The sequence below is a fragment of the Podarcis tiliguerta genome (genome assembly GCF_965153285.1).
Source record: "Podarcis tiliguerta genome assembly, chromosome: 11".
Taxonomy (NCBI): Eukaryota; Metazoa; Chordata; class Lepidosauria; order Squamata; family Lacertidae; genus Podarcis; species Podarcis tiliguerta.
Window position 1 is genome coordinate 15,683,075 of NC_139544.1, and position 23,891 is coordinate 15,706,965.

General features: G+C 43.6%; 1 protein-coding gene across 3 annotated transcripts in view; it reads right to left on the reverse strand.

Annotated features, from left to right (window-relative positions):
- The window catches only part of GRAMD2B (GRAM domain containing 2B), a 51,958-nt gene that overhangs the window by 23,915 nt on the left and 4,152 nt on the right, over positions 1-23,891 (reverse strand). Inside the window, exon 1 of one of the 3 annotated variants that reach the window (XM_083404539.1) lies at positions 5,286-5,561. The exons of the other annotated variants lie outside the window; for them this stretch is intronic. Within the exon in view, the coding sequence (XP_083260665.1) occupies positions 5,286-5,362 (77 nt within the window). The 5' untranslated portion in view covers positions 5,363-5,561. Of the gene's footprint in view, positions 1-5,285; positions 5,562-23,891 lie in introns of those variants that run through there. 3 annotated transcript variants of the gene reach the window in all.

Below are 23,891 nucleotides of genomic sequence, written 5' to 3' on the forward strand. Positions count from 1 at the left end.
TCTTTTTCACTATCAACTTTTAAAGTCCTTGACCCAGTGACTTCGTATGTTACTTGTTAAATTTCCATGTATATTAATAGCACCTGATACATAATAACATGGGGAGTTTTGTTTGATTTATATGCCAAATTAATTGTGATGTTTCTGTCCTGGTCTTTTTGGGTGGTAGTGGTTTAGTTTCTATATTGGAAAGAGGACTAGCTCAAATACCAAATATATTATTAACTTATTTCAGTAAGAGCGTCTTCTATAGTGACAAATATTCAGCAAAGGACTGTCTGTGGCCTTTTCATGTGCCCTGTAAGTGGTGCCCCTAAATTTAGTTCAATATTCAAAACTCCTATTGTTCTAGGCGCATTTTGCAACAGGGAATTTCACTAGTGCAAGCAGTTTTTGAGCTTTGGGCGAAGTACTGCACCTAAGATTTCAGATTAAAACTGCAGAGTGGAAGGAAAAGAGGTCCCTTTTCTGCTTCCCCACCTCCAGCTACTTTCCAAAGACCGGAGAAGAGACCCTCTTAAGAATATTAGGGAGGTGGGCAGGGGAAGGACCAGACCATGTGAAAAATGAACATAACATTTTAGCTGTAGTTCATTCATTTTCAGCTCCATTTGCTGCTGGATTCCCTCCATTTGCTGCTGGATTGCCACCCCTGATCATTCACCATGTTTTCTGGAGCTGATGAGAGCTGGAGTCCAATAGCACGTGGGTGGCATCAAGTTGGCTACTCATGTACATGTTGTCTAACAGTGCAATCCTGTGTACACCTACTTAGATGGTAAGTCTCACTGAATTCAGTAGGATTTCCTCAAAGTTAGGGATCAGGGAGAAATTCAAATCAGTTTACGTTTAAAGCTGAATTTATCAAATTCCCACTTTCCAAAGCAATACAAGAACTAAAACATAGCCATCTTTCAAAATTTGCACTTATCTAAATTTTGCAATCCAGTTTTCCATTCCCCCCCCCATTCAATATTAGCAGAAATTGTGCACAGAAATGAATATATTAGTTAAAATAACATATATTTGGAGAAATTGGTGGCAAAAATGTGTACATTAGTCAAAACTGCATACAATAAATGTGTTTATTTAGGATAAATTCATACTAAAAATCTGAAGAATTTGCATGAGGAGTTTAAAAAAGAAAGTTCGCAAATTGCTGCAGAAATGTACAGAACTGAATTTAAGGTTCGAAAAACGATAAACTGAAATTGACAGATCCTTCCATTGCTACTCTCAGCTAACTGTGCCTAGGATTGCAGCCTAAGTAGGCCATCACTACAGAATGTGCCAAGCGCTGATCAAACTACAAATTGACAGCAGCATGTTTAATATTATTATTATTATTATTTGCTCCAAGACGACATAAAAGCTTAGTTGTGTATGTAGTTCTCTGCACAACCTGCCAGGAAAAATATAGGAGGAACACAGCCTGCAAGTAAACACCTGCCACTTTAGATGACACCTGGAATTAAACTGGTGATCTCTAGTGTGAGGCATGATTTGCTGTATTTAGAGTTTAAACGCCTACCTCTCTCCACCTGAGGCTGTAACCTCATCTGGACTGGACACAGAGGTGGAAGCCTAACATGATTGACCATACGTTACAACAACAGCAGCAGCAGCAGCAGCAGCAGCAGCAGCAGCAGGGCAAGCCACTAAATTTACAAGAAGCTTTGAAATTCTTCACATTCGCAGAGAGAAACTGACCTTCAAGTGACAGGTTTTTTTACACGGTAAAGTTTCCTGAGACAAATATGTTAGGCATTCATACTCTTTAAGAGCTTTTTTCAGACAAGTGGAAGTCTTCTACATGACAGGTTTTATCCGGATAGAGGAGGAAATGACAAGAGCTAGATAAAAGAAGATAAAAGGCAGAGCAGTAAGCTATGAACCTTCTGGCTCTTTCACCATCACCACTAATCTAGTGCATGCTTGAATAACAGAGTAAACAGGGGACAGAAATTGACAGATGTGATCCTCTACCAAACTCCATTTTGAAGTTATCTTCTTAGAAAACCTGGAAGTGCTGATGCCCCACCTGATGTCTAGAAAGGTATAGGGATGCACCATTTGGCCCCATCTACATCCAAGGACCCTATATCTCCCCGCCCTGCAAGGATCTTTCTACCACGTCTCCCTTTGTAAGAAGGGCAATCTGGTCTCCAGATCTACACTGCCTCACTTATTCTGGCTGCCTATCAAGATCCACTAATGTTCAGGGCTTGGATTACAGGGGAGCTAGAGATGGATGGGCCCTCTTATATTTTGTGGCTGCTCCTTTATAGGCTGCTTATAGCCTGTGTTCGCATAAGGCATTCATGCATATGCAAGCTACTGTTTCCATCTGTGCATGCATTTGTGCACCTTCTTCTACACACAAGCTATTTAAATTTTGTGTCTCCGAAATCTATCTCAGTGGCTCCCATCTAGTGCTTGATGAGATATATTTGTGCTGTGAGTATTAGAATCTTAATACACTGGCACTACTAAGCCCATCAACTGACCCCAGTGCAAATAATAATAATAATAATAATAATAATAATAATAATAATAATGGAATACCCCACCCGGCCACTCTGGGCAGCTTCTAGCAACCTATAACAACATAATAAAACATTAAACATTACAGGTCTGCCTTCAGATGTCTTCTAAAAGTTGTGTAGTTCTTTATCTCTTTGACATCTGATGGGAGGGCATTACACAAGGTGGGTGCCACTGCCGAGAAGGCCCTCTGCTTGGTTCCCTATAACTTCACTTCTTGCGGTGAAGGAACTGCCAGAAGACCTTTGGAGGTGGACCTCAGTGTTCGGGCTGAATGATGGGGGTGGGGACTCCCCCCCCAAATAATCAATTATATTGATTATTTCACCATTTCAATTTGTGTGTGTGTGTGCGTACAGGATACAAAAACTGACCTATTAATTTGAACTACCTCCATTAAAAGAAATAACACATGGTAGTTCTTTGGAAAACACAATCCAAGATCCTGCTGCAAACAGCACTGGATGCAGTGGGGGTATTTTGCCCCATTGTCCCTACATCAGTAGTTAGTCTCTCCCCCTGAATTACTCTTCAGCACTCTTGCAGGATGCCCACCACAACATTACAAGCAATACTCAAAGGCTCTCTCAAGGCAGGTTTCTACCAGTCCCTTAAATCCTATCCTGAAGGTTGCCAGACAAGCATTTGACCTAAGCCTTGCAGACTTAAGGTGTCAACCATAAGTTGTACCAAAGAGACTTTTCCTTGGGTTGCCTGGCAAATGGAATGGAAGTGTGCAAGTCTATTTTATTTGCCTCTTCTAGATACAAGCCTCTGCTGCCAGACAATGTGTTTGGGGCTATCTAAAACAAGAGCACACATACAGTATAGAAACTGTGTGTCTCTTTTTAAACAAAATTAAATGTAGAAACTGTTAAGCTGTTTTTAATGGCAGAACTTAGCCAGGAAACGGCGAATTTATCAAATGCCTCTACTGAACATGCCAAGTAGAGGAGTAGCAACAAAGGCAGAAGGCAGATTCCAGACAATCCTGAATCCCAGCCAGTGCCATATCTCAAATTAAGCTCTGTCGATGATTCAGATGATTTACATCTTACAACTGGGTAGAAATCCTACAGAGAATGCAAGATTTAATTCATAACTTAATTATAGCTGAATTAGCCATTGACATGAACGTCAACTATCTAGGACATGTCTACACACGTATTTCCTTTGCTGTCACAGTTTTAAATCAGTGTCCAAATAAACGAGGCATCCTGTTGCATCAATTCAAGCTGCCATACTACCTACCTACCCAGAGCTTTGTATAGTTTAGCTTTCTTACGCTGTGCTCACGTATATGTCCGAATATAAAACAAATCCCTACGATGCCACCCAACCCAATCCAAGCCTCAGTTCTCTATGTAAGAAACAGACCAAGGAACAGCACGTTTGTGTCTATTTATTACTAAGTGTTAAGTGGCGACTGGCAAACGTGTGAGATGGATCATAAATCAAGCCACAGTCTGAATGCTTATCACCTGGTAAATATGTACAGTGCTTATGATGGAGCCAATTTGCAATGAAGAACTATCCAGTGAAAAGTTACTGATTTATGTACATAACATGTGGCATCAGACTGAACCAAACTTAGCATAATGGACTTTTACATGCCATCCCACTACAAGCTTGGAGCACCACTGTTACAGTCATCAAACCACCTAAACCATCTTGTTGCAGCCTCTTTGGGGGAGAGCACCACATCCCATTTCATTGCTGTGACAAATCAAAACCACTCTGTACTAACCAATTTGGGCAACCTTTTGAACTACACAAATAGCCAGACAGGGCTGTGGCCCCCAAACGAGTTAAATATAAACATGAACAAAAATTGCCACAACAACCAATTCCCACAAACACTGGCAAAACCAGCATGAGAGCGCTGTGGCTTAGTTCTGAGAAGTTACTTCTGTACAAAGAACACAAACGTCAAGTCAGACAAGTGGCAGAGTAGTCCGCAGAAAACTTGTCTGAGGATTGGAATGCTTTTGCAGAACATCTGAAGAGCCATTAGAATTGCACAAAAATGTGAGCAGCATTTGAAATATCAGCAACAGTAGAGAGGCATTAAGGCTAATAACTCAGGATGTATGTGTGTTTGTGTGTACATACACACATAGAAGGAGTGTTAAAATACACAGCATTAAAGGATAATCATAGACAGGGTTGCCATATTTCAAACAGGGAAAATCCGTACAGAAAAGTTGGCAAATTGTTGAGCTTTCTCTTGTTTTGGGGGGTGGGGCTTTCGTAGTTTTGCTCAGTCATTGAACTTTTTCCTTTTTGGGGGGTGGGGGGCACAGTTGTTGAGCTCTTTTTAGTTATGTTTTGCGCAGTTGTTGCAAAATCGCAAAAAAAGAGAGCTACCTAACATACACCACCATGCAGGGGTGTGGGTGTGTGTTTAATGGTCAACCATGATTCATCAAAGCTATTGCTAATGGCAAAGTATTTGCATATGGTTTTTTTTATTTTAAAAATAACTTTTCCACAAAGTCCCCCCCCTCAAAAAGGTTCCTCTCTCCCCCACCCTCCCAAAAAGAAAGCGCACATCCCCTTGTGACAGGGTGGCCATGTGTCCTCCCCCCCCCGTCCCCCACATGTCCCCCCTTTTCCCCCCAGGGGTCCAACTTTGAGAGACTTATTTTGAGCGGCCGTCCGAAGCGTCCTCTGGGAAAAGATGGCCAGCCTGGCGAGGGGAACAGGTGGCTGCAGCTACGTGGTGAGGAAAGGCTACTTACTGGGTCAAGGCAGCTTTTTCCTTTTTAGCGGCGGCCGCCCCGTCGTGCTGGAGGTCAGTCATGAGGAGGAGCACCATTCGGAAAGGGGAAGCCGAACTCCCTGTTTCCCCCTTGTCCCCTCACGGCCAACCCACTTCTGGCGGGGGCTAGAAACTTTCGCCCCCTTCCCCTCCTCCCTGCTTCCTGTCACCTCACGACGCTCCGCATCCTCCGAGGAAGAAAAGAAAGAAGGAGAGAAAGAGAGAGGAGGAGGAGGAGAAGTTTCGCAGCCCCGCCCCCCCCACCGCCCCGCGCGCGCCTCAGCCTCGCTAACCTGAGCGAGTTTCGACCGGTCTCCGTTCGCCACCGAGGAGGAAAAAGGGAGGGAAAGCCCCGCCGAAGGCCCGTCCCATTCTCAACCCGCAGAGCGAGTCCCGGCGAGGCTGGAGGGAAAGAGGAGGAGGAGGAGGAAGAAGAAAGGAAACCGGCCCGACGAGCTCCTCTGAGAGGGAGCCGGTGGCCCAAAACGTGCCCGGGAAGAGCGCGGCAGCGCGGGGCATGTCGGGTATTCACCGCGCGAGAACATTCCAGAAGGCGGCGGTTTTTTTGGGGGGGGGGGGGGACGAGCTGTCCCCTTTGGCTGCGGCAAGGCCTCGTGAGGGGAAGGGCCTTCGTTCGGATTTTCCCGCCTTTTTTTTTTTGAGGAGGGGGATGGCGCTTTTGAGGGGAAAAGAAAAATGCTCAGCAACTTCTTGGGGGTGGGTTTAAAAATAAATAAATAAACCTCAAAAGCTTTCAGGGTTTCCTAGAAAGATACTAAAGCACAACCATTTTGGGGGTTTCCAGAAAAACCCCCACAACTCAACCATGTTGGGGGGTCTTCCCCAAAAGAAAGAAAAAAGCTCAACAGCTTTTGGGGGTATCCTGGTTTTTACTTTTTGAAATATGCAACCCTAGCTGCTTATTTCGTTCGGTTTAGGGTTGCCGTATTTCAAAAAATAAAGTTCCAGGCACCTGCAAAGTTTCCTTTTTTTAGGGGTTCCAACAAGTTGATGAGCTGCTTTTTATTATTATTATTTAAGGAAAGCACCACCAAAATTGGGTACAAACCCAAACCTCCCGCCAAAATTGTGATTTTCAACTTCCAGGTTTCCCCCCCTGACACCGTGTTTACACGTGAAAACCAGGAATTGCCTGGCATGTGGGAAGCCTAGTTCCATTTCTGGATTGCTTCCGGTGAAACACCTCAAAGCGCTTCCACAATACAAGCATGGGGACATACCCTCCAGTTGCTCCAGCCACTCTGGGCAGCTCCCAACATAATTAATAATACAATAAAACATTTAAAGCAACTTCCCCATACAGGGCTGCCTTCAGATGGCATGGAGGTGGGATAACTCCAAACCCTCCAACATTTCTCAGAAGAAAATAGGGATTTGGGGAATTTTAATTTGGACAAAGTTGGGAAGTATTACTAAAGAAACTTGCTTGTTGTCCAAAATTAATGTTACTGAATATTTCGGATGATGCCAATGCAGATACATTGTCAAAAGAATATATACGATATTGGCAGCACAAAGAGCAATTGCGACTCAGTGGAAAACAGCCCAAAATCTTGCGCTGGATGCTTGATAGCACTCACTCTGGGATATAGCCATAGCAGAGAAAATCACACGTTATTTGAGATTTCAATAAGACACTTTTTATACGATTGGGCATTCTTTTGTGACATATAAAGAGGAGCCGCCATTTTCAACCCAACCCTAATGGCAAATCTGAAGCTATGCTTGATGATCTGATAACACCAATGGTCTTCACTTGGAGTTTGTTATTTTAACTCACATGCAACTCATGCCTATTTTACAGTTTTTCATCTTTGGATATTCATTTGTTGTTAACTGTTGATTTAAAAAACCTTTATCAAAAAACAAAACAAAAACCCTTTACCGAAACCCACAAACAGGCATTTAAAAACATGGTATGTCATGGGAAGATGTTCCAAAATGTAAGCTCAGTTTCTCCATTCTACAGAGTAGACCTTTTGATAAGATGCTATCTTCAGGAGACCGTCTCCTGCGGAGTAGAGTAACCCCTTGGATATATAAGGCGTAAGATGATCTTTTAGATAACCTTGTCCAAAGCTGTATAGGGCTTTGTATACCACCAGCACCTTGAACTTAGCTAAACTGGTAGACAGTGCTCACATCCAACTTGGCTTGAATGACACAATGTCAACAGACGCATGTGTATTGATGTTGCTCTCAGGCTAAGTGTCATTAGCCTGGTTTCATTATAAGTCCATTTCTCCCCTGCCCATGCATTTTGCCTAACAGCTGCTAGAGAACCAAACGCTTTTTAAACAGGTGAATTTCTCCTTTTTAAAATATCTCTATGCCAGAAAAAGCTTGACACTAATTGCTTGTGCACCAGGGGGCTGTTAAGAGCCCTATCAGAAATCAAAATAGGGGCCCTTGTGTCTTTTCTTAAGGAATCCACAAGGTTGCATTTTCTGATCCCCAACCCCACTCCACTCCTTGATGAATGTCATATCTGATCATGCTACTGTTTCCTGGATTACATTACCTTCAGTTGCTTCAATAACACCAGGTTGCATAGCTTCCACAACACCAGTTTGAGGATGCTTGAGGAATTCATATATTGCAAATTGAACTGACCCAGCCCCCAACCTCCTCAGCTAATGTATGAACTGAAAAATAGTTCTCCATAAGACTTTTCCTGAATACAGGTGACTCTCGACTTATGCTGGGGTTATGTTCTGGGCATAGTGCCTAAAGCCAAAACCAGGTATTGTCATAATACATTGGGTTCAATGGTGAGTGGGATTGCTAAAGTCTTTTTTCCATTTTGATTTTCTTCCCCTTTTTTGCCAAGCCTGTAAAGCTGAATGTGCACAAGTTAAATGCGCTTAAGTTGCGGGTTACTTCTACTGAAATAGTTCTTCGCCCAAAACATTATGAAAACAACTTTTAAAATGTTTATTTTGGGATAAAATATATATAAAAAAACCTGTTTGGAAAGTCATATTTGATACATATGTAAATACAAATTATTGTTAATATTTTACTTATTAAAATATTTATAGACCACTATTTCATAAAAAGTGCCTTACGTCAAGAATACTTAAATATATTGTAAAACCATATTAAAAAGTTAAAAACAGACATTGATTAACCATTGTGGAGAGATTTATTCTTTATTGCCTGGATAAGCTTGACGGAATAGAAAAGTTTTCAGCAGGTGTTTAAAAGCTAAAGCAATTTAAAAATCTGCAGATGAATGTGGGCATAGAATGGAATGGACTTATGGCTGTACACATGTGAAAGTGTGAATAACGATGACAAAATTATGCTCCGCAACATGTCCATTGAATGAGATGTGCTCCCAGGAAGGTGACTATAGGACTGCAGCCTTAGACACTGTGCTTGTATCAATCTTGGGTAAAACCTGGCAAATCATTTTAATCTTGAGATTGTGCCAGCAGCGACAAACAGGAAGCAGAATCCCCAGTACTCTATTTGCATTACAGTGGTACCTCGGGTTACAGATGCTTCAGGTTACAGACGCTTCAGGTTACAGATTCCGCTAACCCAGAAATAGTACCTCGGGTTAAGAACTTTGCTTCAGGATGAGAACAGAAATTGCGGGGCGGCAGCGCGGTTCCAGCGGGAAGCCCCATTAGTTAAAGTGGTACCTCAGGTAAAGAACAGTTTCAGGTTAAGAACGGACCTCCAGAACGAATTAAGTTCTTAACCCGAGGTACAACTGTGTTGTATCATCAAGTTAACTGACTTTGTTCACTGAATTAATGAAGCACTGACATATGCTGAAAAGAATTTTTCAGCAATTTCTCCTCATCCCATACAGGGGGAAAAGCACTATAAATAAATCAGAATTTATAAGAAGACAAAAGAAAAAAAAATGCTATGTAAAATTGCAAAGAAACATTCTTTGCTCTCCGATGCCATCTGGTTTTGTATGTTTATAGCACATTCAAAGGGCTGGATTTTTTTGATATATATATATATATATATATATATATATATATATATATATATATATCTACTAATGTAGCTGAGCCCCATGTCTGTTTTATTCCAGATGAAAGAATTTGGGAATGCTCTCACATCCAAAAATAAGGGTTAAGAGGATCGCCAACTTTTCAACAATATTTCATTTATTTATTTCTAAAACTGGCATCTTACTGACAAACTCAGGAGGTTCCCATGGTGTATCAACATACAGTATTAAAATGGTATTGAATTAATGTAAAAAGATAAATATAATCCAGTCATTTAAAGGAACCAGCACCCAAATCCAGCTGGCTGTTGAATATACTGTTGCTTGTGAATGACTCATTAAACACTTGAAGTTCCTTAAAACACTTATGTAACTTCATTGAATCCATTGCAGAGTCACGCATATCCTAATGTGCAATTTCCTGTGGCTCGTTTTTCTTGTTCTCCTTGTATGTGGCTTATAATGTGTCAGAACATACTCTTACATATTCCTGTTACATTTATTTATTTATTGTTTGTCCCTGTCTTGCAATAAAATTTATTTCCCCTACATACATTGAGCAACTACAGTATAATAACGGTATTTCACTTAGCATGCATAAGTCTCTAAAATACTTTTTTTGTGCTATGGTTGCAATGGACAGGGGGAAAGTTCATTCTTCTCCACCATCCGGCCTTTTGGATTGTGAGGTCACATTGTTATTCTCCCCCTCCTCCTTCACAAATTGTTTTTTGATGACAGTAAAATGAGAGGCATCTCTGGAGGGGACAGGGTCTCCTTGTTCTGTGATGATATATTCCTCAAGTCCTGCTGCTCTCAGCTGAGTTTACGTTGAAGGACTTAAAACAACTTCGCTTCATTCTGCTTTGCTTTGTTCTGCTTTGCTGTATAGTTGCAATTCTATACACTTGGGGGTGTTATTGTTTTCATTTTGATTATGTATTTTGTGGTTTTATATTTTGATTTCGTTCTGTGAACCGTCCTGAGACCTCTGGGTATAGGGCGGTTTACAAATTCTAATTCTAATAATAATAATAATAATAATACTAATAATATAATACACTTAGCTCTTAAGCACTCCTCGTGGATTCAGCTGAATGTGTGAAACGGCAAGTGGGAACCATCAGCCCTTCACCCTCAGTGATGCTCTTGAATGCCCTTCCCCGCTGATGCTAATTGGCGCATAGAATTTCCAACATGGGAATGGGAACCTTCAACAATGAGGAAACCCTGTGTGCAGTAGTGCTGGTTTTTAACATTGTGGCATAGCACCCACCCATCCTAATTTGCAAAATAGGCCAGGTAAAAAAGCATGAAATATGGACTTTGAACCAGTTGGGGGCGATATATCTCCCAGCTCTAACGCACATCATGATTCACAATATATTGCCAGGTCAGAAATTATGAAAACGATATCATGATATGGACTTTGAACCTGTTCGGGATGATATATCAATATATTGCCCAGCCCTAATGGGCAGGTGAAGCAGCTCCCTTCATTCTAAAGTTGATTATGGTCAGGGGTGTACCTGGTGCATAGCATCACTGAGGGGGAGAGCTAACCCTGTGCCTTTCCCCTTCACACATTCAGACTGAGTGCCTATAGAGAGTTTCGCTTGGAAACCCCTCTGAGCTTCATAGGAGAGCTGAGAAGCCGGGCCATTCCATATCTACGAAACAAACCCAACTGAGCTCTTCCTATCCCATGGCGTCAACTGACTGGACATTCAGGAAGGCAGCTACTGAAACCTAGATGGCCTCTTGAAGCCAACATTCAGCCTGCAAGGCTTGCAGTCAGAAGACAGTGCTGGTGACACAGAAGACAACGTTTGGTGTCTGACTGCTAGGAGCCCCGGTCAAGATGCCCCTACCCCCAGCACAGATGCATAAAAGAGTATTTGCCCTGGGCCTATCAGAATAGTTTAATTCTTAGTATATTTGCTTTGTCCACTATGGTCCTGCAAAGAACTTTGAAACTTAATAGTCTGCACAATTGTACTATTGGTCCAATAAAACAGATTAGCTAACCCTGCTTTATCTCCATTGTGTTTGTATATAGATTCATTGAACTCATACGAAGTCCATCCAAATACCTCTCTTCCCTTAGGAAGCTAAGCATTGCAAGTAATAAATTAACAGTCATTGCAGTGCTCTCCGACAAACAGAGGCTGCAGGCAGCTATTGTGTAGTGTATTATACAGCAGGGGTAGTCGGCGTGACATACCCCAACATTTCTCTGATGAAAACAGGGACATCCTATCCCAGAATAATAATGACAATCATTTTATTATTTCTACCCCACCCATCTGACTGGGTTGCCCCAGTCACTCTGGGTGGCTTCCAACTTATATAAAAACATTAAAAAAATTCTGTATACTAGGGCTGCTTTCAGATGTCCTCTAAAGGTTGTGTAGTTACTTATCTCCTCAGATCAGGGGTTGCATAATTCCATACCCTCCAACATTGCTCCAATGAAAACAGGGACACCCTACCATACTCTCCAACATTTCTCTGATGAAAATAGGAACGTCATGAGGAAAAGCAGGACATTCCAGAATCAAATCAGAAACTGGGATGGCTTCTGTAAATCTGGGACTTTCCTTGGAAAACAGGGATACTTAGAGGGTCTGGCATGGTGCTATGCAAATGTTGTTGGATTCCAAGTCCCATTAGGCTCAGTCAGTCTGGCCAAAGGTCTGGAACGATGGCTGCATCTGGAGTACACTATGTTTGCTACCCCTGCTATACAAATAACTGAAAGCTGGTGAAAATACACAGTCTGTGAAAATAATTAATTTGGTCTTTGCTTGTTGGGAATATGCAAAGACTAAATCCCTATGAACGACAAAAGCAGAAAGATCATGCAGATTGCAAAAGCGGCTATCGGTCCTTAGAGAGCTCCTTCTCAATTGCTCTTCGGGTATCCATACTCTGGGTAGCATGGAAGATTCTTGGCTCATTTGGATATTACTGCAGGCCCAATTTTGGACTGCTTCTCATTCATTAACCAGAGGCCGTTGCTGAGGAATGGGCTATGGAATGGGCAGGCTCACTGGTGCTGATGTGGTTTGTATCCCACAATGTCTGGAGGGCGCCAGGACATGTGCTTATTCCTGCATGAAGTATGTGCTTCCACTACAGACGACAAAAGGTGTAAAGGGAGAGTCTAAGCCCATTCATCAGACATATTGAGACTCTTCCTCTTTGTGTCTTGCTCATTGCCAATATAAACCTGATGCCCCCCCTTCTTTGGACAGGAGGGGAATGGGCATAGCCAGGATTTTTGGGGGGAAGGCAGGCCTTTTGTTGGGGGGGGGGGGCAGAGCCTCAGTTAGTCTATGTATTTTTTATTGATTTAGGGAGGGCAGCTACCCCTCCCTGTCCCCCCTGGCTATTTCCCTGTGCTCGTTCTATGGTTGGAGTTCTCATACATTTGCATTGTTATGAATTTTTGGGGGGGTGGCAGACTCTCCATATACTTAATTTTAATAAAGGGTCATAGAACCATAGAACTGTCAAGTTGGAAGGGACCGCAGGAAAATTTTGCCCAACATGGGGGTCAAAACCCAGAGATTTAAGAGTCTGATGCTCTACCAACTGAGCTAATCCAGCTAGGGTAGAATTTAGCTGCTTTTTGGAATATGAAGGGAAGATGCCAGGCCTGTGAAAAATACAGGCTGAACCAGTTCTCCTGTTCAGGAGATTGCTGATAGCGATGCCCTTATGAAAAGCACAAGAAAAACGTAAGTACCGGGCCATTAAGAACGATTGATCATGCAGGCGCCGTTCTTCCCGCAGCTGAGAAGTGGACAGAAACAGAAGAATTGAGAGGGACAGGTTGTCAGGGTCACAAGGGGGCATGATGACATCCCAGGAAAAGAGGGTGTCCTTTCACAACAGAGGTTTGGGGAGCAGGGATTTTCTGGGAAGAAGGAGCAGGAAGAACTCCATGCAGAGACTGAAGGGCGGCAGAAATGCTGGCTGGTTGGAGCAGGCTGTTACAGCACGATACAGCGATGGCGCTTAGGATGCCTCTTGATCCAATGTTGCCCTGCTGGGAAGGACAAGCCCCTCTGGAGATGTAAATGTTGTGAACTCTTTCTCTCTGTGTCAAGATTCAGGTTCTAAATACAGTGGTACCTCTGGATACGAACAGGATCCGTTCCGGAGCCCCGTTCGCATCCTGAAGTAAATGTAAGACGTGACTGTGCGTCTGCGCGTGCCGTGTTTCACCGCTTCTGCACATGCACATGATGTCATTTTGAGTGTCTGCGCATGCTGCGAAACACAAAAGTAACACGCTCCATTACTTCCAGGTCACCGCGGAGCACAGTTCGAAAATACTTAACTTGAAGCTAATTCAACCCAAGGTATGACTGTAGTGTAAAATAAACCACATTTCACAAACACATGAGTCTCCACTGTGCCTCATTTTCCACAAGAAACGCAAACCCTGGTTATGTGCCAAGACCCCTGGAATCCTGCTACTGCCCAGCAGCAATTGGGGTGACCAGTAACACTATGAATGCTGGATAGGGCATTGATGTCCCTGTTGGTGTTAATAACGGATTAGGGCTAATCAGGTCTCTAAATTAACTGAGTAGTTGAAAAGACTTCGAAGGAGAGTGGGAAGCAAGCGTGCAATCCCACAGCCTGTTCTCAGTTTCATATCCAGAGTTATGGATGCACAGCATTTCCATTTGCACTGGTCCTCTGCAGGTACTGCAAAACGGGCACAAGACATGCAGAATTGAAGTGGAAACTGCCAGGCCCAGATCCTGATGGTGATTCTTTAAGAGATGTACAGAAGAGACAATTCAGCCAGGTCAGACATAGAAGGTGGAGAAGAAGGGCCAAGAACGGCGGGGGCAGCAAGGCTTGGGCAGTGTGATGCCTCCCTTCCCATCAGAGCAGCCCCAATCCCATTTCTACTTGCGTCCAAGCAGGAGGGGGCGGGGATCCCTCAGCTGGGAAGGGAGGCTTCCTGTTGCCTAACTGAGAGATCCCTGCCCCTTCCTGCTTGCACGCAAGCTCTGATAGGCAGCGTGAAGCCTCCCTTCCCAGAAGTTGGGAGGCTGCTCCAATAGGCTGCGTTCCCTGGGGACATTAGATGAAATCCGGGGACATTCCGGGGATGGAATTTGTCTGGGGACTTATTCGTAAATCCGGGGACTGTCCCTGGGAAACGGGGACGTCTGGTAACCCTATCTTAAAGGCTGAACCTGGCAACTTTATATGCAATGCCACCACTTGGAGAATCCATGGATTGGAACCTGTGCAAATTTGGACAAGATGGATTCTTACACGGGGTTCCAGATTTTTGAGGAGTGAAGTCAATGAACTACTCCCCATTCAACGGCCATTAAAAAATTAATGTTTTAAAGGGGCCTTAAGTTTCAAACCCGCAGAGTCTTATAAAAGATAAATAGGAAACTGAGCAGTTGCCAATGCAGATGGAAAATCTTCTCAAACTGTGAGCTTTTATTCTGCGGCAAGATCTTGTTACGCAACTATGCAGCTCAATAGTAGCTGTATTATTATGTAGTCTTAATAGCCTATGTATTATGGATGCAGGGAAAACATCTCTGTGAAAAGCCAATGCAGCACAATTGGAAGCCCCTATTCAGTCGAGCAATCCACACCCTAAACGGCCCATCTAGATGATTAACAAAATTGCATCTCACCCACTTAGCATGACATTGTAGCCATGATTTAGATTAGAATATAGCAATTCTACATACAGGGCTGAGCAGTACCCGTTTGAACAAATCTACCATTGTTACATTTTAATTTTTTTTACTTGTACTGAGACCCGTTTTTCATAGCCGTTCTGAAATCCTGCATAATTTTGGATCGTGAGGTCTTAACCCATCTGCTCTGAACTTTGGAGAATGTTAGATTGGCACAAAGTCCTGCTTCTCCCCGAAGCCTTCCAACATACGCAGAGAGTCAGCAACAGGAATTTCTATCATTTGCACAGCACTTTGGAGAATGTTAAGCAGCAGAGGCTCACGCTCTATCTTATCTTTGTGCGACTGCCGTCAAATCTGCTTCTTCCCTAAGTGCTTTGTGCATACCGGAGGGAGGGAGCTGGTGGTGAGGCCACACAGCGGAAAGCCAATATTTATAGGGTGTTATGTACATGGATAAATTGGCATTTTATATTCAAATCAGACAAGGCAGAATTATCAAGTCAGTCTTTGATAGATGGTTTGTGCCTTAAGGAATAACAAGGGCTTCTGAAAGGATGTTTTTGGGAGGGGGAGATTAAAAAGAAAACAAAAGGGGGAGCAGGCTAATTTCTTTTTCTTTTCTTTTTTGAATATTTTATTAGTTGAATATAAGAATAACACATAATCAAATACAAGCAATCAAATACAGTTTCCCCCTAACCCCCTCCAAAAACCAGCTCCAACTACGTCCAGGTAATTATGTTAGTAATATAATCAAATAAAAAATTATTTCTACAGTTGCTGGTTTAAAAAATATCATTCCACATGCTCCCGTGTGTCTTAGGTTGTTTAAATGCATGTTCTGTCTTTGATGCATAGCTAATAAAGGAGGACCACGTTAAGTAAAAGTTAAGTAGTTTCTCACGTTGTTTTCTTTCACGTACCCTTTCTGTTAACTTTTCCATCAAAATTACCATATTTTTTGCTCTATAAGACTCACCTTTTCCCTCCTAAAAAGTAAGGGGAAATGTTTGTGCGTCTTATGGAGCAAATGCAGGCTGCGCAGCTATCCCAGAAGCCCGAACAGCAAGAGGGATCACTGCTTTCGCTGCTCATCGATCCCTCTTGTTGTTCTGGCTTCTGAGATTCAGAATATATATTTTTCTTGTTTTCCTCCTCCAAAAACTAGGTGCGTCTTGTGGTCTGGTGCGTCTTATAGAGCGAAAAAGACAGTAATTCCCAGACATAAGCATACCAAACTTCATATAGGTTCACGTTTAATGTCCTCCAGTGTCTAGCAACAGCAAGACGTGCTGCAGTTATAAGATGCACAATTAAGTCTTTGTCTCTAAGATTTTGTGAGGCTAATTTCTCAAAAATAATGAGAAGAAGAAATGAGTATGTTTTGTCTCATCTCAGGTTTTTCAAATGCTAGAAATCTATCGTATTTAAAAGGTGAAATCTAGAGGTTATGGTTCATCAAGGGAGAGACTAGCTCCACTGTAGACATCTACAGTATGAGGAATAATTTAAGGCAAGCTAAAGGACTATAAAATGCCAGGTATCATTTCTGTAAATTTGTAGCTAATTTTGTAGTGCATTTCTTCTTCCTCCTGTTGTGGATATATTCTAACAAACTTTCTGAAGTCAAAACTGCAGCATACAGTGCTGGAGAAATGTGATTTTGCTGCACTGAAAGTGCTGCCTTCAGGAATGGTGTTTATCCCATGCTGCATTTGAAAAACCGCTGCACAATGAATGATCAAAAACGGGCATCATCTTGAAAGGTCTTGATCAGTTTAATTGGGGTCCTGTTTCTTTGCCAGGATCCGAAAGAGCTGCTTTAGGCACATCAAGGGCTCGGGACACATCTGGTGAGATTCTCCGTCCTTTTTTCATTGAACAGCAGATTCCTGTGCTGCATCACACAGACAACCTTTGAAAGTTGCAGCTGCGAAAGCGATTTTCTGTGCCGCATGGGGTATAGACTGTTCCAGAAACACAAGCTGAGCCACCACCACCACCTCTGGCAGGCTGAACACTGGTTCTCGGGCATGGTTTTCAAATGGATCTTAAAGAAATTTTTTGCCATGCATTTCTAACTTCAAGTGCACATGTTTTCAAATAGATACACGCAAATAGGACATCACAATGTTTGGTCACAGAACTAGGTTTGTCTCCTATTCTGAAGATCACCTTTCTGCTCTGTTTATATTCCTGGAGCCCGAGGGAGATATAACACAGATGCTGGTGACAAATTCTGACTTCAACATTTCACGGTTGTTAGTAGTTTATTACAAACTGTTTCTAGAAACTTAAGAAGCAAACCATAATAGCCAACCTGTTTAGCGGGATGCCAACTGGTTCCATAAGAAGACCTCTCCACATATGTTTACCCCATATATGACAATGCCAGTCACGGTTCTCCTTCACCTAGCAATTCTTCTACCTTCTACGCACCGTATTTTTCGCTCCATAAGACGCACCCGACCATAAGATGCACCTAGTATTTAGAGGGGGTATGCAAGGAAAAAAAATTCTTTAAAGGGAGCACTGAGCAGAGCCTGTATGCATCCCAGGCTCTGCTCAACGCTCCCTTTCATGAGCTGTGTGGAGCGTGTGTGCGGCGCTTGCAGGCATTTCCCCGAGGACGGAGAAGGGCAGCCCGTCATTGACTTGGGGAAAAGCCCCCAAGAGCCACACACACGCTCCGCGCGGCTCTTGGGGGCTTTTCCAGGAGGTGGAAGAAGGGACGGAGGGGCTAAGCCAGAAGCTAGAACAGCAAGATCCTTCATCCAGGCAAACAAAAGCCATTATCAGAACTCAAGGACACATTCCAAGCAGGCAAAAGGAGGGCACGAAACAGGGCCAGTGAGGGGAATAGCCTGGGTAGAGATGATGTAACTTGGGAAGAGGTATGGCGTTGGAGGTTCCTGAGGGCCAGATACAGAAGCGTGGAAGATCGCATTTGGCCCCCAGGCCTGAGGTTACCCACCCCTGATCTAGCCCTAGTGGAATCTTCTGATGGACAGCCTTCATATGTTTTGTGATGGAGCCCATTCTCATTTGTTTGCCGGGTCCCATCACATTGACAGAATTCTGTCCTAGACTATCATACCCCTCAAGAGCCAGATACCCCTTAAATCAGGCCATCCAATTTTGGGGTTTTGGGCTCATGTGTGACAGCACTGCGCCTCCCCCCCAAAAAAATTTTGGGGGGCTCCATACTCTCATGGGGATCACATGACTTGAGCAGAGGTGCAACCCAGAAGATGCGAGTCCTAGTTTTTGGCCTGGATATGTTGGAGGGAATGTTCACATTGTACACACTGGAAGTCTTTGTATTCTTCTCTCCTGCCCTCTTTAGTAGTGTTGGGTTTTTTGGGGGGTTTTGCATTCTGGCCTCCTTGGGAAAGACACAGTGTGTTTGTGCACCCATTTGTTAAATGCTTCTTTAAAGGCCCTGGCAACCTGAGGTCCCCTGTAATAGGCTCAGGTCTGCTTAAGAGTTAGTCCTTAGTTCTTATCCAACTGATATGGAAACACTTTGAACCTCTGTCTACCTGCAACCTTTGTCTCCTTTCTTTCAAGTTAGTGTTGCCCATACCTAACACCTTTCCCAGGAGGTCATGTGACCTATGCTTCAGACTCTCTTACTCACCAGGAGGTCATGTGACCTATGCTTCAGACTCTCTTACTCACCATAGCGCTGCATCTACCAGGGAAAAGCGTTTTGACATCTAGTTCACTGTTCCTAAAATCATCTCTATTTTTCATTTAGTCTTCTCCTTCCAGTTCTCCTGCCTGGCTCTAATAATCAACATGCTCTCCAGACCCTAGGCTCCGGACCTTATGACAGGATGGAACCGTTCCAATGACAGGGAAAAACCCTATTGATTTGTTATGGTGAGCCATGAAAGGTTCATCACACTTCTCCTGAATGACTTCTCCACAGTGACTTCCCTCCCACTGGATTGTTTCCACTATCACATGCTGTGAGTTGGCAGAACAACCTCTCCTTGCCTCGTTGGAGGACATTCCATTAACAACCATGAAACATTTACTTTACCTTCTCCAGAACATTCCTAGTCATGGAGCTCTGGAGGAAGGCTGCTTGATCAAATCTATCTAAATCTGCGAAACACTGTGCATTGGACTCAAACGCATAGACAAATGCTCTTCTTGATAGGGCTGTCATCCATAAACTGCTCTGCTCCTTAGGCATTCCAGATCTCCCAGTTTTGCCTGCCCAGAAAAATGAACACCCAGAGGGGAGGACAGTTTGCTTACCTGCAATTTATGTTCTTTATACTGTCATCTGTGCACTCCCCTTACCCTCCTTTCCTGTCTCCTTTCCTTATGTGGGATAGGTAAAGGTAAAGGGACCCCTGACCATTAGGTCCAGTCGTGAATGACTCTGGGGTTGCGGCGCTCATCTCACTTTATTGGCCGAGGGAGCCGGCGTACAGCTTCCGGGTCATGTGGCCAGCATGACTAAGCCGCTTCTGGTGAACCAGAGCAGTGCACGGAAACGCCGTTTAGCTTCCTGCCGGAGCGGTACCTATTTATCTACTTGCACTTTGACGTGCTTTCGAACTGCTAGGTTGGCAGGAGCTGGGACCGAACAATGGGAGCTCACCCCGTTGCGGGGATTCGAACCACCGACCTTCTGATCAGCAAGTCCTAGGCTCTGTGGTTTAACCCACAGCACCACCCACTATGTGGGATACTCACATGGTAATGATAATGGAACTAGGCAGAAGAATGCTCACCCTATTCTTCCAAGCAGACTTTCTCTACCTGGTGCCCTCCAGATGTTGTTGGACTACAATGACCATCACCCTAACTATTGGCCATGCTAGCAGAGGTTGATGGGAGTTGTAGTCCAAAATATCATGAATGCACCAGGTTGAAGGGGAAAAAAGCTACTTAAAGGCATGCCCAAAAGGAGAAGAATGTTCCCTTTGGAAGTAGGAGCAAGGCTTGAGATGTCAGCATCTAGGATTTCGGTTTAGAAAGTGCGCAGGCATTACTCATGGATTCTGGAGAAGAGGAACTGATACGTATGACTGAGGAGATATTAGTTAGATATATGCGGTATTTGAATACCAAGAATACTACAGGAGGAGAGCTGGAGGAGTCTTAACCTTATTCACCATCACCACTCATATCTCTTCAGCAGCACTAATCAAATATATATGAGAAATGAATACCTTTCTCTTCCCTCATTGGCCCCTGATTGTCAGTTTTCAGCTGTTTATCTAATTACTGCCTCGGATCATTTGCCTGTCGCATAGCTGACAAAGGTATGGATTTTGGCCAGCCTGAAATCCTCTCATTAAATTACTTAGAAGATCAAAGATTTGCGAATACAGTTGTGTGGAGTAACCACTTGCATAGCAAGAAGGATATAATATTATTTTTTTAGCGGTGCTTCTGAGTAACTGAGAAAACCGAACTCTTAATCAGCTACACTTCAAAGAATGGATGTGACTGCCCACAGGTAATATAAAAATAAGAGAAAAGGGCATCACACCTGAACTAAAACTAAAAAAACCTGTAGTTTCAGCAGAATGCATCGAACATTTAGGATGTGCCTGTTCATGCACTTAATACCACAGATAGATATGGGCATTGTTTTCTCTGTACTGTAAGATCCTGAGAAAATCCATGACTGGCTCTGGTTTCCTGCAGCATGAGTAATTGGCATACACGTAGCAAGATGAATTTATGAAACAGCATCACATGCTATATATTGGCAGATCATGTTATTCATTCACTTACTCCATTTACAGCCCACCTTTCCTCGAAGGAGTTCAAGGCAACAGCATCCCATTTTATGGTCACAATAACTCCTGTGACATAGGAGTGGCTGAGAGAGAAGGTCTGGCCCAAGGTCACCTCGTGATTTTCGTCACTGAATGGGGGTTGGAACCTAGGTCTGAGACTCAATGCCCCCCCACATGTTATAAGGATGCCCAAGGGGGTCGTGGGGTCACATTGCAAAGCCCTGCTTACTGCAGCCAATCCATGCACTGAATAAATTCCAGCAACTAAAGCTTATCCTGCCCTAGAGACAAACCAACCTTTTCAGAAAGCACATATAAATCTACAAAAATCATCCTTTGCAGTATTCTAAAATAGGATAGGGATGCGGGTGGCGCTGTGGTCTAAACCACAGAGCCTAGGACTTGCCGATCAGAAGGCTGGCGGTTCGAATCCCCACAACGGGGTGATCTCCCATTGTTCAGTCCCTGCTCCTGCCAACCTAGCAGTTCGAAAGCACGTCAAAGTTCAAGTAGATAAATAGGTACCACTCTGGCGGGAAGGTAAATGGTGTTTCCATGTGCTGCTTCCATGTCAGAAGCGGCTTAGTTATGCTGGTCACATGACCCGGAAACTGTACGCCTGCTCCCTCGGCCAGTAAAGTGAGATGAGCGCTGCAACCGCAGAGTCGTCAGCGACTGGACCTAATGGTCAGGGGTACCTTTACCTTTAAAATAGGATTACGAACTGGACGGGGATGTTTCCATCTTTTCAAAAGTATTTTTAGAAGGTTCATTATTATTATTATTATTTAAAGGAATCTGCCTATGTTAAAAAACAAATAAAACCAAGTAGGAGAACATACTTGATACAGAGCGATGAGGACCCTATTTCGAATGCCTTTACCAGCAGGAGAATCTTAAGAGGTTTTCAAAATATGCTGCAGGGTTTTGTTCTTTGCTTTTTGAGGAATTTTATTGTTTTGTATTGCAGTCCGTTCCCCCCCCCCCCATTAACTGATGTTTGTGTGCATGCACATGTATAATATATATATGTATTTACAGAGAGAGACAAATAATTCATTATTTTTGTAAACCGCTTAGAGGCTGTTTCAGTATTGAGCAGTATATAAATAAACATATGAAGCAAATAGATCATAATGGTTGGCAGTTTGCTGCAACGCCAGCCAACATGATTAGCCCCCTTGAAATGAGATCAGAGTGCAGCAGAATCGATTTTCGCACAGTAAGTCTCATTATTTGGGACACAGGTCAGCTGGGCATGATCCAGACAAATATTGCTTGCTACACCACAGCCATTTTAGATTGATTCTGTCTCCATCCCTGAGTCGCAGATACTTCATCATGGTGGAGACATGTCAAGATGTGCACTTGTATAAATGATAGTGCCCTTGCTAGAAACATCTTTTGGGTAAGGCCAAAACAGCAACGTAAACTCTGCTAGATGCTGAAGGTAAAAATACAATCCAGGAGGCAAACCTGATGGCCTCTTTTTCTTTCTATCTTTCTCAGGTCACAATCATGATGATTCTCAAGGGTATCTGTCTGGTGGCACCGTGTGGATAGGTTTCAAATATTATCTGTATAGTTAAACGATCTAGACAGCATCTTAAAAAGCAGAGACATCAACTTGCCGACAAAGGTCCGTATAGTTAAAGCTATGGTTTCCCCAGTAGTGATGTGTGGAAGTGAGAGCTGGACCATAAAGAAGGCTGATCGCCGAAGAATGGATGTTTTTGAATTATGGTGCTGGAGGAGACTCTTGAGAGTCCCATGGACTGCAAGAAGATCAAACCTATCCATTCTGAAGGAAATCAGCCCTGAGTGCTAACTGGAAGGACAGATCCTGAAGCTGAGGCTCCAATACTTTGGCCACCTCAAGAGAAGAGAAGACTCCCTGGAAAAGACCCTGATGCTGGGAAAGATGGAGGGCACAAGGAGAAGGGGACGACAGAGGACGAGATGGTTGGACAGTGTTCTCGAAGCTACCAGCATGAGTTTGACCAAACTGCGGGAGACAGTGGAAGACAGGAGTGCCTGGCGTGCTCTGGTCCATGGGGTCACGAAGAGTCGGACATGACTAAACGACTAAACAACAACAGTTAAACGATTTCTAGAGTTATATCTGTCTATCCCAGGGGTCGGCAAAGTTTTTGTGGCTTGGGCTGGTTCACGGTCCTGCAGACGCTGTGATGGGCTGGAGAGTGCGCACGCACGCATGCGCAAATGCTATTTCCGGTGCTCCTTCCGGTGCGGAGGAGGCGTGCGCAGCTTCCTATTGGCTGCAGGACCTTCCTGCAGCCAATGGGAAGCCAGCCAGCATCGCAGAAGGCGGTCCCCGCTCTGCTCTACGCCGGTTTAGCATGGCGCACGGGAGCCAACTGAGCAGGTGGTGGGGGTCCCTGAGTGGGCAGAGGGGGTCCATGGGCTGGTTAAACAACCCCCATAGGCCGCTTGTGGCCTGAGGTTGCCAACCCCTGCTCTATCTGTTATAGGAGGGCTTTTTTTCAGCCAAAACTTGCCGGAACTCAATTCCGGCACCTCTCATGTAGGAGCCATTCCAAGAGAACAAGGGAGGTGTTCATGGTGAGTTCCGACACTTCTTTTTCTAGAAAAAGAGCCCTGGTTATAGGATCCAGAGCAGGTCAGGCATTTGCTATAATGAAACAGGATTGTTGGGCTATAGCAAATATCAACAAATTAGTGTGCATCTCTCTCTGTGTGTACATGTATGCCTTCATTCAGAGAAATCCAAGTCTTTTGATGAGAAGGCATAGGATAAAAATGCTATATATTGATTAGCAGGGGAAAAGGGGAGCCAAACACGCTGTTTTGATTGGCTATTACGCAACTCTAATAGAATTGGTTTTCTTTCCCAAGGTGGGATTGCAAACGGCATTCTGAGAGTACTTTGAGCAGCTGGAAGTTGGGGAAGGAAGAGAAAGAGCGACCGTATGGAAGAGTTCACCCTTAACTAATATGTAGGGTCTGTGACTTGTAGTTTAGGGGGGAAAGCAACATAACAAAGATATCTACCAGGAATCAGAGGACAGGGTTTTTCTAATTTATTTTGATTACCTGCTTGGCTTGGCTGTCTGTGTGCAGAATTAAAATTGTTACTGCTAGAGAAT